At 38.4% G+C, this 18,414-nt stretch overlaps 1 protein-coding gene across 4 annotated transcripts in view; it reads right to left on the reverse strand.

Moving 5' to 3' along the window:
- Window positions 1-1,392: 1,392 nt before the first annotated feature.
- Window positions 1,393-18,414, reverse strand: part of nagpa (N-acetylglucosamine-1-phosphodiester alpha-N-acetylglucosaminidase) — a 32,189-nt gene continuing 15,167 nt past the window's right edge. For 2 of the 4 annotated variants that reach the window (XM_004911645.4, XM_002942145.5), the window contains exons 5-12: window positions 17,739-17,847; window positions 16,366-16,494; window positions 13,679-13,884; window positions 12,716-12,763; window positions 9,415-9,552; window positions 7,688-7,819; window positions 6,228-6,309; window positions 1,393-4,775 (exon numbers count right to left, since the gene is read on the reverse strand). In XM_004911645.4, coding sequence (XP_004911702.1) covers window positions 4,577-4,775; window positions 6,228-6,309; window positions 7,688-7,819; window positions 9,415-9,552; window positions 12,716-12,763; window positions 13,679-13,884; window positions 16,366-16,494; window positions 17,739-17,847 — 1,043 coding nt within the window. In that variant the 3' untranslated portion in view covers window positions 1,393-4,576. The remainder of the gene's footprint in view (window positions 4,776-6,227; window positions 6,310-7,687; window positions 7,820-9,414; window positions 9,553-12,715; window positions 12,764-13,678; window positions 13,885-16,365; window positions 16,495-17,738; window positions 17,848-18,414) is intronic. The other 2 variants (XM_031896759.1, XM_004911646.4) reach the window with 2 other exon arrangements.

Below are 18,414 nucleotides of genomic sequence, written 5' to 3' on the forward strand. Positions count from 1 at the left end.
ATTATAGTATTTAATCTGAATTTTACCCCCCCCCTAAAATTGCTACCATTGGCTGCAAAGGTTTTGTTTACCAAATTTTATTGTGTTTTATAGAAACTTCTTCTTATGTTAACAAAATCCTCCCTTCCACCCCAGGCTCTATTTAATGCCCTCCTTCCCTTGCCCCTAGTTAGCCTCAATAGTGACTTTCTCCATGTATCTCCTTTAAAAAAAAGCGCAGTGGAGTCTGAAGAGGGTCTGAAGAGGATCTGAATCTGTGTTGGCTGGTGCCTTCCAACCCACTGCAAATCTGAATTACAGAGAGACACTTTTGAGGCTAACTAGTAGCATGGGGGAAAGGGGGCCATTAGATGGAGTCTGGGAGAGAGAGAAGGTTTTAGTCTCCTTTAATAAAAATATGATGATAGATAAGGCTCCCTGTGCATGACTGCCTTCTCAAAAGTTTTGTTCTGATTCCTACATCTTTCATCAACAAAGGCAGATTTTCAGAAAGGGTAGGGAAGGCTAAGCCCCCCAAACCAGCTGGACACCTTAAAAAAAAAACAAAAAAACTCAATCCGTTACTGCACTACTCTGGAACCTTTAACATTGGGGAAATCTTCTTGCATTCCTGCAAGATCCAGATCTGTTGTAATCAGCTGTGCTCTGATTGGGTCTTTATTCTTGTGGCTTCTCCAATCAGAGCATAACTCTCTTGGCAGACCGTAAGATTGACCAATCAAGGCACAAACAGGGCTGGGGAGATATTACAAACTGAAGGCACTGCAGAAATGAAGACTGCTAAGAAGGATTTTACAGGCTGTAAACTTTAGCTAAGAACCTCACCAACTCTGAACTTTGCTGCAGATTTCATCCCACTCCCACAGGTACTATACTGTATATGTGTATATGTACGCCAGCAGTGAATCCACTAAGTCTCACAATAGCTTTAGGTCAGTCTAGGTATGGCCCACCTTTAGCCTCCCCAAACAAAAAAGGCACCATCTGCCTATGCTGATCAATCCTAATTTCTATTCTGCTCTCCCAGTCTTTTCTGATTTCTCCTCCTTTTTCTCTCTCTTCTATTCTCTCCTAGGCACCCTTTAATATTAATTCTCTCCTTTTTCCTGTCTGTTTTTCCGCTTTTGACATTTTACTATATGCTATTCTTTCCCTTATCTCATGTTTACTACTTTTCTTTCCCTTACATTATGTTTTTTTGTTCTCCGTTCACATGTATATGCTACTTCCCATCTTCATATTTCCCTTACTTCCAACCCATTCTTTTATTATTTACTTTCTGCCTCACCCTTCTATCCAGCTCTCACACCTCTCTGCTTATTTCAAAAGAGGTTACATTAACCTCTATAAGTTTACAGTAATATGTTCTATAGTAAGATACACAAACAATGCTTTTTAAGTGACAAAGGTATTTATTTTGGTTTGAAAATGACTGTATTAAAGAGGGTAATTATATACATCGGGTTTTAAGTAGATAATGTCTTAACAAATGTAGATCTTGTCTCATAACACTTTTTTCTTCAGCAGTAAACATCTGACATCAGAATGGCATTTCAATGTATATAAATATAAGGCAATGACATTTTGGACTATTTAATAATACTTCAAAATCTATGCTGAATTTAAAATTAAGAATTACAAACAATATATGCATAGTCTTCATATTCTAAAAGATAAATTATTACATACTCCGTAAAGGCATTTTTTAAAAGCACAGCATAACAAACTCCATTGCAAGATATTATTTTAGTACATTAAAATCACAACTTTTCAACAGTTCAAAAAGTGCAACAAGGTTTTATTATTTAAATAAAATATACCATCTTAACTAGAAAAATGTTAATGCAGCCACCAGGTGCTCTATATCTATCTTATACATTGCTTTCTTGAAATCCCTTTGTCCTAATAATTTATAACGTAGTTCACAAAACAGGGGCAGACTCCTGTTTTGTGCAATGGATGTTCCGACTATAACAGGAAGAAGTGTGGGAGTAAAATGCACAGTTCTGTCTATTCATTGGCTGATGGAACACATGTACGTGTGCCTATGATTTGTTTGTGATCACAGAGCCTCATACAAGCAAGGGGAACAAACTTTGGTATGTAAAATGGCAGTGACACAATATGAGATTACCCAATGGCACATACTATTATTAAAATATAGTTTGCACAAAGTTTTATGTGATATTTTGGTATAGAGACCAGCAATGTTTAGGGGTATAATTCCTTGTGAACATGAGCTCTATGAATAGAGCTTGTGGTAATCATATATTTTGCCTACTGATTTAAGAATCTTCTTTTTTTATTTTTTTTAAAAAAAGAAGAAACCGAAACCACTTTCATTTCCCAACTTACGTCAAGTCACTGTTTGAGGAGGAGTGGGTTGTAAAACAAATTACCAGGTCCCCAGGCAAAACTTCTATTTATCTCAAAGGGTAGTTCAAGGAAAAAAAATTAGAAAATATTTTGTTTGAATTGAAATAAATGTGGAATAGTCCTGTATTTTTGTGCTCATATTGAGAAAAGGTGTATCTACGTAGGTGCATACCGCCCCTTTAAATGTACGTGACATTGCCTTGGCTTGGACAGAACATGGCTTCTGTGCCAGACTGAGCAACTTCCTACTCCTGCACCCATAAGATGCTGAAAACAGGACAAGTGGCTGGGACGGATTATAACACTTGTTTAGCTGAAGCAGGTATACCAATTCCTTTAATGAAAATAAATGGCACATGATACCACAGAGCCAAATGGAATCTGACTGTTGTCCTTTTTGAAGGATCAGACCAAAATTGCAGTATGCAAAAACTCTGCTGTAATTGTTTCCCTGAATCAGAAATTAATAAATGATAAAACACATATGAAAATTTTGGCATTGAACAATATTTGACAAAACATCTTGTGTAAACCAAGCATAAAAGCTGTGACTTGCTTGTCAAAAATATAATCAAACAGGTTTTGACCTGCAGTACATGATGTCTCACCGTAACCCAGTTTCCTTGTGTTCATCATACAGGAAAAGCTTGATAGGGAGTAAACACGGAGTGGTCCTATGGCAAACAGAGTGGAGATGGGGAGGAATACTGTTTAGCAAAGAGGCTTGGGGGCCTAGGAACACTAGTATAAAGCATATTTTCTTTCAGTAAACTAACCAATGAAAGAAAAGTAGCCAAAGCTACACCATAACTTTAGCATATATATTCAGCTATCTCGAATACAATTTCATCTGGTAAATTCAAAAGGGATTTATTCATTGATTTAGAGTTGAATACTGGTATAACTAGAACCTTGTGGTCCCAGAGTAAAATCTTCATAGCACCCCCCTCCATTATGGGAAATAAATCTATTTTGCACATAAATATGGCAAGTGTAATTCAATCAGGACCCCACTCAGGCTTTTATACAGCAAGTTTCCAAAAAATAGTTGTGGAAAATGAACATTTTGTTTTCTGAAAAATATCTGCTCCTTTTGAATTCGGTGCCAACAACATGTTTCAAAAAAGAACCTACTGAGGGTTTCAGTCACCCAAGATAGATCTCTGCTATCACGGTGACTAACAATTCTGAAATGGCTTTCTCGCTGTTCGAAAGCCCTTCCCATTGCTTCGGTAATCTGAAGTTGCACAAAGTTTCCTCCTACAGGCAACTTTGCGCAACTTCGGAAAACAAAGTGAAGAACTTTCCACTGGTGACTCCAATTGTTGCCAGTGGAAAGCCATTTTGGAGCAGTTATTTGCCTGCAATATCTTGGGCGATGAACAGCTTTGTTGGTTCTAACCCTAAAACTAAAGCAATTGGTCTCCCCAGTGTGTTGTTAAAAGAAGAGGTGATGCAACACAGTGGGAAACAATCCCCTCACACAACTTTTTTGAAACATGTTTCTGGCATCAAATTCAAAATGAGCAAATATATTTCAGAAAAAGTTTCTCATATGTTGTCTTTGTTCTATTTGCAATTAAATATAGGGTTTACATGATTTGCAAATCAGCCTGTTCTATTTTTATTTACATTTTACACAGTGTGTAAACTTTTTTGCAAACAGGGTTGTACTTCTGTAAGCGTGGGTAGTTGGGGAGGCAGGAAGATTGAAAGCCTCTGGGCTCTGCTGCCTCAGGGGGCTAGGATGGCCCAGATCACTCCTGGCTTGAATTATTTTTGGTACGCTGAGCAACAACAACAAACAGCATATACATACATTAACAAACTATTTCAATACATTACATTCTTTTGAATTATTAAAAAGTTTAGGTAAAGGTAAATGTAAAAAGAAAAAAAACCCAAAAGAAAATCTGAAGCATTTTATAGTGCAAAGTATTTCTGTAAAAAGTAAAATAATTACAGTAGATAGAAATTCCAGCCAACCACCAACAAAGTCACATGTGTGGCAGGTTTATTTGAATGCTGTACCTTGCTGGATATGCAGGCTTGAGAGATTTTGTGTGCGTAATACATTTTAGGCTTCTCACCCCAATTTAGGGGTGAATTCAAGGCACAGTTTTTGTGTGGCTCAGTAAGCAGAGTAGAATTTGTTGTTTTTAAACTACAAGTCACGACTTGCAGCCTCAGAAGGTAATGCTTAGGTACCATCTTGATTTGCATCCCATGGGTCAAGCATCCCAGCTACCTCCATATTTCCATTAACCTCCAGAAGCTGGTGGTAAGAATACTTGCTATCTATTTGTCGAACCCGGGTCTGTGACACCTGTTTCAAATTGAATGCAGCACTGATTACAAGTAGAAAACCAAGGGTACAGGTTAATATAACCCATGTCCACCTAGAACAAGGAAATGGATATATGGATTAGTTTAGAATATACCTGAATGAATTGTGTTCCTTGAGCTGTTGTTAAAACTACAACTTTCCCTTTTTTCTTAACAGCTACTTCACATTGCATACCATTAAGCAGTTTATATATAAATCACAGCTACTCTAACTCTGGAATGCTCTGACTTCTCCCATCAGTCAAGCTCCCAAATAAGCTATCCAGGAACCAAGAGGAAGCATTTCATTAGTCTACCTCTGCTAAAACACACCCTGATGTACTTGTTTCCTAACCCTTGTTCCTGTGTTCTCTTCATAGATTGTGCTATTCATTCCCATCCTTCGTTCTAACAAATGTCTGGTTGCTATGGTAAGACTTTCTATCAACCTGATGCCACTTTAAATGCCCAAATATTATGACTTGCAAAGTACCTGTCTTTATCATACACACTTTTTTTTTTTAATGAAGAACCCACATTAAAAGTTTTTACTGTGTCAGTACCACTAAAAAAACCTTCATGGCACTAAATCAAACTTTTTTAAATTCACAATACAGCCTTGCCTCCCTCCCCTTTATTTATTGGTGTCAGACTGCAGCATCAATTCAGCTTCTGTTGTGACCCATGGCTTGTGGGCAGGAAAAGGAGCCAATAGGCTGGAGGAACTACTTACATCATTATTTACTTGCACGCTGATGTCATAGCTATAGCAGCCATAGCTTAAGAGATGTGGAAGTCCAACACAGTAAATAACTGAAGGAGGGGGTGGGAGGGGCAATTCAGGGCATTTATTTGTGAACTGCCTCATAACACTAGCAGAGATGCACCAAATCCATATTTTGGGATTCTGCTGAATACCATATTTTCCATAATCAATTTGACTACATTGCAAACTGAATCTGAACCCAACAAATGCAAATTTTTAGCCAGAGTAGAGATGTTTCTCAAACGTTCTATACTACTGTAAAAAGAAGCCTTCAGTACCTTGTTCTTGCCAGGGGCTTATGTTTTTTATATATATCTTACAAATAAGATCTTTCATGTTAAATTAAAGTATGTTAAAAAACGAAGTTGCAAAAATTAAAAAAAATGTCCCAGTACATTATACTCATTTAAATATAGAAGAAATGTGCAAACTGCACTATAGAACAGAAACCAATCAGCAGATAGGCTGACCTGATAGGGAAATGAACCCTGTGTGACTGTGGGTCCGTGACTGGCTATCCCTCTTTACTGTGCTTCTGGTAGGGACCATCAGGACCCATCCACCCCTTATTTGAAACACAGATAGGGACAGTAGCAGACCTATAGGGAGCTTCAATAAAGAGACAAGTTTTAAAGGTAATTATTTTAAGCCCAGAGTGAAATGATATATTCATTATAGCCTAAACGACTGGGGGATTTTCAGTTATGTTATAGGTGTCCTCTAAAACAAGTAGTTTAGAAAACAAGAGGGGAAAACTTACGGTGTAAAAATATTTACTGCAGTTTCTGAGTGCTGGGTGTTTTTCAAGGATGTACACAGCAGGGTTTCCATACACTGTCCAACTGTAAAGACAGAGTTACATAACAGAGATACAGAACAGAGACAGGAAAACTTCACTGCAACATTTTCTAAATCCCTCCTAATGAGCATGTAAATGCATCTTAAATTAATGGCTAAAACTGCATATTCAAAAATATTCAATTCATTGTTTTTTTGTTTTTTTAACTTGCTCTAAGTTTAAAGGGGCAGTATACCACCATTTTCAACATTAGTTCAATGAATAGAGCTTGTGCTGAACTTACTTTTTGCCTTCTTTACGTATGAGGTATAACTTTTAGATACTTCTTGCTCTAAATCAGTGCTGTCCAACTTCTGCGGTGCTGAGGGCAGGAATTTCTCTAGCATACATGGTGGAGGGCCGTTTTGACCACTCCCCCTTTTAAAACCACACCCACTTCAAACCACACCTATTTTATCACAATGGTGCTAGTGCAGCAAAAAACCACATGCTTGGTCCTCAATGCGGACTGCCAGTTGGACAGCACTGCTCTAAATAAAGCAAAATCTCCATTTATATCCAGTTATATGCAGAACAGGAAAAAAGGAATGGCAAAAGTCCCTGAAATTATTAAAAATGGTTTGCAAATGATTGGCAAATAATTTCAAGAAATACTTTGCAGGTTAAACTTATTTAAATGTGTACCCCATTGTGCCTTATTTTCCTAAAGAAAATCATTTATTGACTGTTTATTAACTGCACTTTTATTAAGAGAAGGATCTGGAACAAGAAATATCTAGGTCCATTTCTCTATTTTTAAACACAAAAAACAGTGAGAAGTATCAGAGTGAGAGGCAAACAGATAGGGGCACATTTACTAATCCACGAACGTCCGAAAAGCGTCTGAATGCGTTTTTTTCGTAATGATCGGTACTTTGCGACTTTTTCGCAAATTGTCGCGACTTTTTAGAGCTCTCAATACGAAAGTTGCGACAATTCGCAAAAGTCGTAATGGCTATGAAAAAGTCGCAACAATTCACGAAAGTTATAATGGCAAGAAAAAGTCGCGACAATTCTCCAAAGGCATAATGGCAATGAAAAAGTCGCGACAATTCTCCAAAGGCATAATGGCAATGAAAAAGTCGCGACAATTCACGAAATTTGTTATGGCTATGAAAAAGTTACGAAAAAGTCGCGACAATTTACGGGAACGTCGCAACAGCAACGAAAAAATCGCAAAAAATACGAAAAAGTCGAAAAATGTTTGTTTTCCAATCCGAATTTTTCTCATTCGGATTCGTGGATTAGTAAATCAGCCCCATAGACTGCTGTAAAAATAGTTTGGTCTTAGGGTGGCAATATTGGATTTTTAGAGGGAAATGTTTTTGGACAATAATGCCAGGTTTCTGAATTTAAATGACAGTATATAATAGGAAACTCACCTTTTGATGACAGTTCACTTAATCTGGGCTCTTCAGTAATATTGCAGCTTCCAGTTACATGATGGCAATAGCACTGATTTACACACTGGCAAGCACGTTGGCATCCTGCACCATAAAACCCAAGAGGACACACTGCAACAGAGGAATTTTAAAATGTCGATAAATATTGTTTAAACTGTTTATGAAACAAAATGTTTAAATTATAACAAGTAAAAATAAAAGCACCTTTTTATACTCTTCTCTTAATTAAATGTGTAAACTGGATTAAAATTTAGTATATAATGCAACAATGTTATGCACAATGAAGACCAGAATCCAGTGTCTACTATAAGCACATGTTAAAGGAGACATATCCTATAAAAATTTTGAATGTACCAGTGAATTATACTCCTCTAGATATAGAAGGATTGTGCTTTAAAAAGTTGTGTTTCTGTGCCACTTCCTGCTGGCTGAATTCTCTGGATGAGCCGGTGGCCCTCCGTACACTGCACTGTAGGATAGGAACCAATCAGCAGCTGGGGTGACCTGATAGGGAACTGAAGCCTGTCTGTGCTTGTGTGAGTGCAGGGCTGTGATTGGCTATCCCCCTCCTACTGTGCTTCTGGCAGGGACCGTTAGGACACGCCCACTCATCATTTCACACTGGACGGAGAAGTGAGAGGATCTATAGGGAGCTCCAATAAAGGGGCCATTTTTACAGATAGGATTAATGTTTAGCCCAAAGTGAAACCAGCACTGTATATTATTCATAATTGCCTACAAAATAAGCGTTTTTCCCATTTATCCATTATGTCTCCAGCACCTTGTGTCCTTTGGCGCTTCCTAGCTTTTGTTTTCCAGGGCATGCCTATGCGCCACCCACAGGCCTGAATTTAAACAGCGGGCACCCCTTACATGGGAAATGTAAAGAGATATGATATCTCCCACACATTTGGCAGACTCATTAAAAATAAAGGGCAGAAATTGATTTTTTTTTTCCATGTTTTTGAAAGAGTTTTTAAGATTTGAGTTTTTAGTGCACATTTGAGATCATTTTGAAATCATATTTTTTTTTTTTTTTATAAAACAGCCTCTAAGTCTTGATTCATAACTCCCAACCAAAAATATGTCAGTAAGTGTCATGTCCAAATAATAAAGGCAAGCACAGGGACATTGTAATATGGAATTGCATCCCTTCCCTTAAACTCTTTTATTGGTTTTATAATTAAGCTACACCGTACAAACAGTGTGTGACATACATTCAATGAGTGGTGCACCTGAGGAGGTAAAGATTATTGGCTAACTCCTTCACCTTTAAATGGAACAGATTAATAGTGGTTTTGGAAATTTGTGACAATAAATTCCAGTATCTATTATATTAATTTGTATTCTTAACTTCAAGAACCCATCAACATAAACTGGTACAATGGCTAAACTGGTACAATGGTACAAAGAATATTTGATGGCAAATACTCCATCTGGCATGGCACTCTGGTGGCACAAGACAATGCAAAGGTGTAATGATCTCTCTGAAGACCAACTGTAAGGGAAATAATTTTGAAACCATCATTACAGTTTGGTTTATAACACTCAAAGTGCCCAAAGATCAGTTGCAATGGACACTGGGGTCAGACTGCTATGGCATGATTTTTCATTTTTATGACTTTGCAGCATTTTTAATACTATGCTATCATTAAAAAAACACTCATCTGAAAGTGCATGAGAACTCTTATGTCAAAATAACGTACCTTCTTCACAATGCAATCCTGTGTAACCATCTGAACACTGGCAGGACCCATCAATGTGGTTACATGTGGAATTGTTCTGGCAAGGGCATTTCTTTGTACATCCTTCACCATAATGACCATAATGACCCTGTACACAAGCTAATAACCGGAATATATCAGTGACTTATACCATACAACATAATCTAACATAACCATCTAAGCATCTAATCTGGAACAAAAGGGAGTTTATATCGGATACATATGAAGTGAATTGGTATCAATCCTGCCCTGTGTGCCACAGATTATTAAAGAACTGTTCATAAAAACAGGAAATATATACACTGTATATAGAATTTAATTCAAAAGTTTGGACACCCCTTGCCACATTACATATTTAGTTAATTTTGTAAGTGAGAAGTAGTAACCAATTAATACAGAAATCAGTGTGTTAAATGTTAATGCATAGTTATATTTTATTTCAAAAACGATTAAAACATAGGAACAAAGAAAATAGCAATTGCAGCATTTGCAAAAGTTTGAACATCTTATGTTCAATATACTAGTAAATCACCTCCCCTTAGACACATTGAAATCATATATCCCTAGTGGAGGATTATAGGAGTAGAGATAACACATTATAGAATTACGACAAGTAGCACCAAGGATGCAGTGAATTTGCAATCCCACATAAGATGCAGAGCACAGCAGCATTGACCATAAGCAAGTTAAAGAGCACCTAGCATATCAAAATTACTCCCCCAATGCCCACATTCTGGTTGGGAAGAAAGACAATTGTATTTCTTGCATGTGCTATGTCCCCAACAGCCCCAGATACATACATATAATAAGCAAATGCATGATCCAGTATACTCACTATGAGCATGTGTCTTACGCAGGATCGTGTCCCCAATCCTTCACCACACTCAAGTGCATAAAGAGCAAGCATTGCATACAGCATACACCATTATTATATTTACAAATAGACTGTTTTTCAGGCCTTTCTGTGCATTTACTGAGCTAATAAATTATTGTATTTCTATTTTCATAATCTGGAAGCAACATATCATGGCATTTTTGGAACGATAAACTAAGCATGATATAATACAAGAAAATATATTTTAATTAAGAAAATCCACCAAATGAAGATTACTGGTTTGAATTGCTAAATAAATGGGCCCTGCCTCAATGTCTTGTGCTTGTACTTTAAATTATAAAATGTTTTTATTAAACAGGAAAATGGATCATGACTTTGTATTTACAATCACACATGTTCAAATATTGGTATATTTATTAACAATTCTATAGAATACTCTATGGGGTAAATGCTATAAAAGGTCTTAAGTTGGTACCTACTGGTCAGCTGTTTAAAAACAAACATCTGTATAGCTGCTTACTAGATAAACACTGCTTACATTTTCTGACCGTCTTTCTCTAGGTCAGTATTACTTTCTATTACGGGTGCACCGAATCCAGGATTTGGTTCGGTATTCGGCCCCGATTTGGCCTTTTTTGGCAAGGTTCTGATTCGGGTCAAATCTGAATCCTAATTAGCATAAGCAAATTAGCATTTGGAAGGGTTAAATGTTGGGGGGGGGGGAAATCGCTCTGCGCGCTGCGCGCTGCGATTTCTACCCTCTTCCAGATCCTAATTAGCATATGCTAATTAGGATTTGGATTCGGTTCGGGTATTCAGCTGAATCCATCAGGGTGGATTTGGGGGTTAAGCCAAACCCAAAAACCTGGGTTCGGTGCATCCCTACTTTCTATTTTCAGTATTTTTGTAATACAGGTATAGGATCTGTTATCTGGAATGCCTGGGCCTGGGATATCAGGCACAAAGTATGCAGTTACAAGTTTAGTAGTTTCAAGTTTACAGACTTGTTGGAGTTTAACTGACTAAGGAATTACCCAACTGAAGGACTAACTACTCACCAAGCAGGACACTGGGGGAGGGTTTGAGGGCTTTATTACATTCCCTACGTTCTGTTGAATGATAAAGTACACTGTATAGCAGTAAACATTTTGAGTTTTAGTCTGCAATGCATATCACTAAAAAGTTTATCTGCATTCTGGTGCTCTCCTCCTTCTTCATAAATGGTATTCTGAATAAGTGGTCTTTCCATATATTGGATTGTCATACCTTAACCCAAAATATAGTGCATGCATAGTGAAAGACAATGTTACTCTAAGCAACTTTACAATATATTTTAATTTCAGTTATTTTACAGTTATTTGAAAATTAAAAAGTATCTGTCTGTTTGCATTATCTTAACTTCTGGCTCTGACTACTGAAACAATGTTGCAAGCAAGGTCATTAAAAAACTAAACTAGGCCTGACTTGTTACATTGTTTTAAAGGAGGAGGAACGGGTGTTAATCACTGGGGGGGGGGGGGGTATAGCTACTTGCCGCTTCTACAAACTGCCAGAAAATACCCTGCTGAGAATTGTCTCTGCTAAAACACACATAGAGACAATTATTAGTATTGGCTATTTTGTAGCTGTGACAAGTAGCTGGCTGCAAGTAGCTCTGTGTGTCATTGCCCTTAAGAGTCAGACCCAGAGAACAGAAAGGGAAAAACCCTGCTTTCATCTGTAACTATATTTACAAATACAATACAAAGCCATTGAACATTTTAATTAATGTATGATGGAAAACCACAACATTTCTTTCTTTCTATATACATGATCTTTTGTGTCAGACTTCATGCTCTCAGAAAAATCTTTCAGGGCATGGCACGAGCCTGCTCAGTTTGTTCCTCTCACCCTCTCCCTTCTCCTGGAATCTAAGCTGAGATCTATTTTTCTCTTGCATGCATACGCCTGGATGTGAAGTCAGACCAAGCTAAAATGGCAGCTGCTATCTTAAACAAACAGAGGGGGCTTCTAGGGCGGTTTACTCATGTATGATGAAGTATTCTGCAGAATAAATATAGCGTGATAGCTTGCACTTTTGTGACAAATCTATTGGCAATAAGATGCCTCAGTAGCTTTCCTTCTTCTTTTCGGCTAGTACCGAATAAGACAAAAAAAACCAACATGGATTTATGCATCTTAGTTATCATCAAATACAAGGTACTGTTTTATAGTAGAGAAGAGAAAATCATAAAAAAAGAATTACTTAAAAAGGACTAAGCAGTAATTATATGCAAATATATTTTTATATTGCAGCTTGCTGAGAATAATGCAGTGCTCAGGTAAATACATCCTCTAACAGAGTTCAGAATTTCCACATCTCATAAGGGTAGTCATTTAGAAGAAACCTTGCTGTTCATGTTTTAATTAGTTTGCCAACAAATTTAAAATGCCAAAATATATACTTACAAATATTGCAGTCAGTACCAATCCAGCCCTGGTCACACACACATCCACCTACAAAATATTGGTTAAAGAATTTTGATGAGGTGGAAGTAGTTGATAGGATATTGTATACAAAAGAAAAAAAATTGAGGCCCCTTGTTCCAGGGGTCATGCATCGAACAACCCTGCAAATGCTGGCTGTCTCATACGAGGGTCTAAAATACAGCACTCCCATATATAAGGACCTGTCTAAGCTATACACTCATGCACTTATGGAATAGGTTTGGCACCAGTGCCAAGAAAAGTTTGTGATTTTATGTATGTAATACTATTATTACATGTTAAAGGACAAGGAAAGGCTAAGTCCCTTGGGGGTGCCAAAATGTTAGGACTGTTAGGAGAAAACAGCACCAGCTCGGGGTACCTGTAGCGCAGCGCTTCCTCCTTCGCTTTTGGAAGGACTAAGGACAGGCGCATGCGCAGTAGAGTGAAAAGCCGACTTCTCTGTTAAAGTTCGGCTTTTCACTCTACTGCGCATGCGCGCGCGCGACAAAAGAGGAAGGAGGAAGCGCTACAGGTACCCCGGGCTGGTGCTGTTCTCTCCTAACAGGGGCACCAGCCCGGGGTAGAAGGTAAGCGATTTAAGTCACTTGGGGGTGCCTAACATTTGCCTTTCCTTCTCCTTTAACACTTTCACTATTACATGTGATCACTACATTAGAACTCATGTGCTAAACTGTGAATTATATCCTAATAAACAGTGTGTTATGACATCAGAGACACTCACACTAATCTGTGTCTCTTATGACCCCCACCTTAATGCCTTGTTTTTACCCACTCACTGTTGCTGTGAACTACACTTTAAGTTATCTTGGAGTTGCCTGACCTCTATAAAAGCACTCGGCCTTTCGCCTTGTGCTTTAATAAAGTCATGTAATGCCTTAGTGAAGGCTAATATTTTTTATATAAATATGTTTACTGACTCACCTTCAGTACAGTTTCCATGTGCATTGCAGTTCAAAGGGCCACAACTAAGAACAGAGCAAGCAGGCCCAATCCAAAAGTCTGTACACTGGCACTCTCCCAAAACACATTGCCCATGACCTGAACAGTCAGGGGGATCACAAAAAGGTTCATGAACACACACTACAGTGGAGATGCTCCTCGGGCAGCGCCACATTGGGTCATAGGTACTGAGGGTAAAAAGAGTGAAATTAAATCTATGTAACATAAGAATCCAGTAGTAGTTAAATAAAAATATGTCTATTGCACAAGAATGTCGCTTTGCATAACATTCAATGCTTTGACATGCATTCCTCCCTGCATGGAGCTTGTATACACTTAAAGGAGAAAGAAAGGTAAAAACTAAGTAAGCTTTATCAGAAAGGTCTATGTAAATACAGCCATAAGCACTCACAGAAACGCTGCACTGACTTCTCTGTCAAAAGATTAGTTGTGTCTGTTTTCCTCTGCCACAGACACGCAGCTTTCTCCTCTCTCCTGCTCCCCCCTCCCTCAAGAATGCTAAGAACTCACCCTCCCCTTAGGAATGTGGATCTGAGCCAATCAGCAGGAAGCTGACTCATAGTCTTACTAACGGAGCATGTTCACTTGGTCTGCATGTCTGTGCAGCAGTGAGGCATTATGGGAACTTTCTTTTTTCCTGTCTGGCTTCAGATCTTCTGAACAGGTGAAATATGGGGAGACTTAAGGGCACTATTAAGACAACTGAAGGTATGCCTGCAGCTTGAGATTAACTCTTTACTAGTCTTTCCTTCCCCTTTAAGATTCTGCAGCAGCAATTTGCTGTATTGTGTTCCGCACTATAGGTAACAACATCTGTTCAAATTACATTGAATGATTTAAGGTGATTATACATGGGCCTCTTCTGAAGGACTTCCATAGGCCCCAATTTATGTCTTGCCCAAATCGGGCCTAGATTCGCTCAGTTGGTGACCTTGCCACACAAGTGAATCTGCAGTGTATGCAGATGTAAACTCTTTCAAGCCCTTAAAGCATCGATCCTTAAAGGAGAATGCAAGCCAAAATTTAAAAAGCATACTGCCCAATAGTCCTCCTATTGTTTAGTAAAAATGCCACACTTTTGGCTCACCTAATCAAATATTTACTCAGTCACACATACTTCACATTTTCTAGAACAGGCAGCCATCTCTAAAAAGGTATTCTCCCTTCCTTTCCCTCCTTGCTTCATACTGCACATGTGTTTCATTCCCTCCCCCCCCCCTCTGGCAGATCCGCGGCTGGTGGGCATGTGTAGCTCAGAACAGCCTACAGGAAGGGAAGAGAGATTTCAGTGATGTCACTGTAGGCTTCACACTGCTGTAGGCTGCCAGCACCATATCTCAGAGAAGCAAGCAGGGATCTGGGAATTTAGATATGCAGTAAGTACTTAAAAAGAATGCCTTTAGACTTACTTTTAATTTATATTAACCTTTCATTGTCCTTTAACCAGTGGCTTGTGAGCAACATGTTGCTTGTCAACCCTTTTGATGTTGCTCCCAGTGGCCTCTAAGCAGGTGCTTATTTTTGAAATTCAGGTTAGGGGCAAGCTTTGATCGCATAAAACCCAGTGTAATTGCCAAACAGAGCCTTTTGTAGGCTTCCAGTCAACATAGGGGCTATCAAATAGCCAATTATAGCTCTCATTGGCACCTCCAGAAACTTTTTTCATGCTGGTGTCGCTCTCCAAAACTTTTTACATTTAAATGTGGCTCACGGGTATAAAAGGTTGGGGATCCCTGCCTTAAAGGGTTCACCTTAATAAAAACTTAGAATTTTTAAATAGTACATCACAAATTATGGGTTTTATGAACTGCATTTTTTTCCAGAATTGAATTATTAAGGGGCATCCATCATTCCAGAAATTGTTTCCCCCACCAGATGTGCTAGCTAAAAGAGCCCAAACGCCAGTTGGGGGAAACATATATTTTTGTGAAGATCCCAACCCCTTTACAAGAGCTAAAAAATCCACACAGGTAGGAAGTTACTTGTGGGGATAGCAATGTTAGGGCACATGCATGTCCATAATTATCAAGTACCCTAGTTTATTTATTGTACTGTACTTGTGTGTGACATAATAGTAACCAGCACGTCTCCTGAGCTGGGGCATGCACTTTTAAGGGTGGCGAGAGTTGCAGGGTTCCTCTGCAGCAATAAGCGGGATTGTGTGCAACCACAATTGCAGAAGATGCGTCAATAATTACTGCTTCATTACCAAAGCTCAGCACAAATGTGTTGCAGTTGCCCATTATTCACTGGAAGTCTGTTGTGCCTTTTGTCACATTCCGCAGAGGTAAACACTGGAATTATCACTAGTTTAAAAGTGGTGGTAGCTCCTGGGTACCTCTATGTCGATAGGTGTGCATGTGCATGATTCAGAACAGAAGGCAGGACTGGTGCACTTGTACTAAGCGCAAGGGCTAGAAGCTGCTTTGTGGAATGCAAGTACCAAATAATTATTGGCTGTAAAGTACACAACAAGCTGCATCTATTTTTACACCACCACTGGGGTTATCAATAAGATCTCTCTGTTAACATTAATAAATTATTTTGCTAAGGTGCAAACCTGAAGTCATATCTTTAATATCTATATTTTATTTTTATTCTATTTCATAATTAAAAAGACACACATTCACATATTAGGATGTAAATACCAGTGATCAGATGGATAATTGGAGAGGGTTCCATTTATAACCAGAGTTGCTGATCCACCACCATCCAGGTTTACTGCATTAATAACACCTTGGTCTTTTAAGAAGTTAGCCACTTCCCACAAGTTCAGTCTGCAGAGAATTGTAAAAAGGAATCCAGTAATCCAAAAGATGCTTAAAGTTACTGAAAATAGGGGTATAAAGGCATTTACACACATAGTTAGGCTTTAAAGGAGAAAGAAAGGTAAAAACTAAGTAAGCTTTATCAGAAAGGTCTATGTAAATAGAGCCATAAGCACTCACAGAAACGCTGCACTGACTTCTTTGAAAAAAGATCTGTTGTGTCTGTTTTCCTCTGCCACAGACACGCAGCTTTCTCCTCTCTCTCACTCCCCCCCCCCTTAGGAATGTGGATCTGAGCCAATCAGCAGGAAGCTGACTCATAGGGGGAGATTTATTAAGACACGAACACTCGGAGCGTATCTTCGCCGTTTTTTTTGCGACTTTTTTGTATGCCTGAGTGAAAAATTCGGAAAGGTTCTGCCGCTGTTTACAATCTTTCGGTATGAAAATTTTGTGACTTTCGGATCGCCAATACAATATTATTGTGACTAATACGATTTTTTCGTAGCATTTTCTTGATATTTGCGATCTTCAGAAATTATCGTATCCAATCTGAATTTTTCCCATTCGGGATTCGAACTCGTGTTTTAATGAATGTGCCCCATAGTCTTACTAAATGAGCATGTTCACTTGGTCTGGGTGTCTGTGCAGGAGTGAGGCATTATGGGAACTTTCTTTACACAGCTCAGCGTTTTTCCTTCCTGTTTGGCTTCAGATCTTCTGAACAGGTGAAATATGGGGAGACTTAAGGGCACTATTGAGACAACTGAAGGTATGCCTGCAGCTTGAGATTAACTCTTTATTAGCCTTTCCTTCTCCTTTAATGACACAGCATTCAGATGTTATTTAAAATGACCCTGACATGTTATTTTAGCCATTTCCCTGGTAATTGCTTTTAAGGGCAGCCATGTTTCTGCCATGAGGAAAGGTGGTACTTTACTATGGGTGGAAAAAGTCACTAACTTACTACTAACTTATGCAAATCTTTGTATCTAGCTCATAATTTTGCATGTAGCACATTCAGACTCCTAGTTACAAAACCAGCAGTAAGCAAGTACTGTGCAACTTTTTGCTTTGATTGACCAATATCAAGCTTTTGCCTAGGACTACTAGGCACAGAGACTGGATGCTGTCTGAACAAAATGTCTCAACAATATATCACTGGGCAAAGATAGATGGATGTATCACACACTATGACCATCTTGTCTACATTTATTTCTGCAATTTAAAATAAAAAAGTTTAAGATTATTACCCTCTATCTTCTGTCTGTCCATCTACATGAAAAAGAATTAGTCGACCATCTCGGTCATGCCCCACAGCAGTTCGAGCCGAAATCACATTAATAAAGTGATCAAAGTCACCTTGTTAGAAAAACAATAGAATATTTTTAAACAATGAGAACAAATGGAACAAAATGTAACGTATAGCTAAAATAAAATGTGCTCATCGATATTTTTATAATACATGTGTTAAAGGACAAGGAAACTCTCATCAAGAATTGTAGTCATATGAAAGGGAGCATAAAAAGTACTGCAGTGCCTATTATCCAGCATCTATATTGTGCACACTACCCCTGAAGCGCTAAAACAATACAGCTGTGTTCAAAGAGGCTGATGTCACCTCTGTCTCAGTCTGGACTTTTGATTAGCAAATGTACACAAACGTCTAGCAAAAATCTGTGCATGTGTATTAAGCTTCCCGTTCTCCATAAGTGTTGCTGATCGGTTGCTGTATGTAATTAGACCTGTAGCAAACTTTGCACCTTTTATTATATAACCCCATAAGGCTTATGGCACACTAGGCAAGCTGAATGCCATGGTTCTCTATGGAAGGACTGCAAGTCAAGTCAGCCTTCCCTGAAAATGTGCAGCTTACTACAGATGCTGGCACTATATATTGATACATGAAATTAAGTAAGTGTGTGTAAA

This window comes from Xenopus tropicalis, chromosome 2 (assembly GCF_000004195.4).
Source record: "Xenopus tropicalis strain Nigerian chromosome 2, UCB_Xtro_10.0, whole genome shotgun sequence".
NCBI lineage: Eukaryota > Metazoa > Chordata > Amphibia > Anura > Pipidae > Xenopus > Xenopus tropicalis.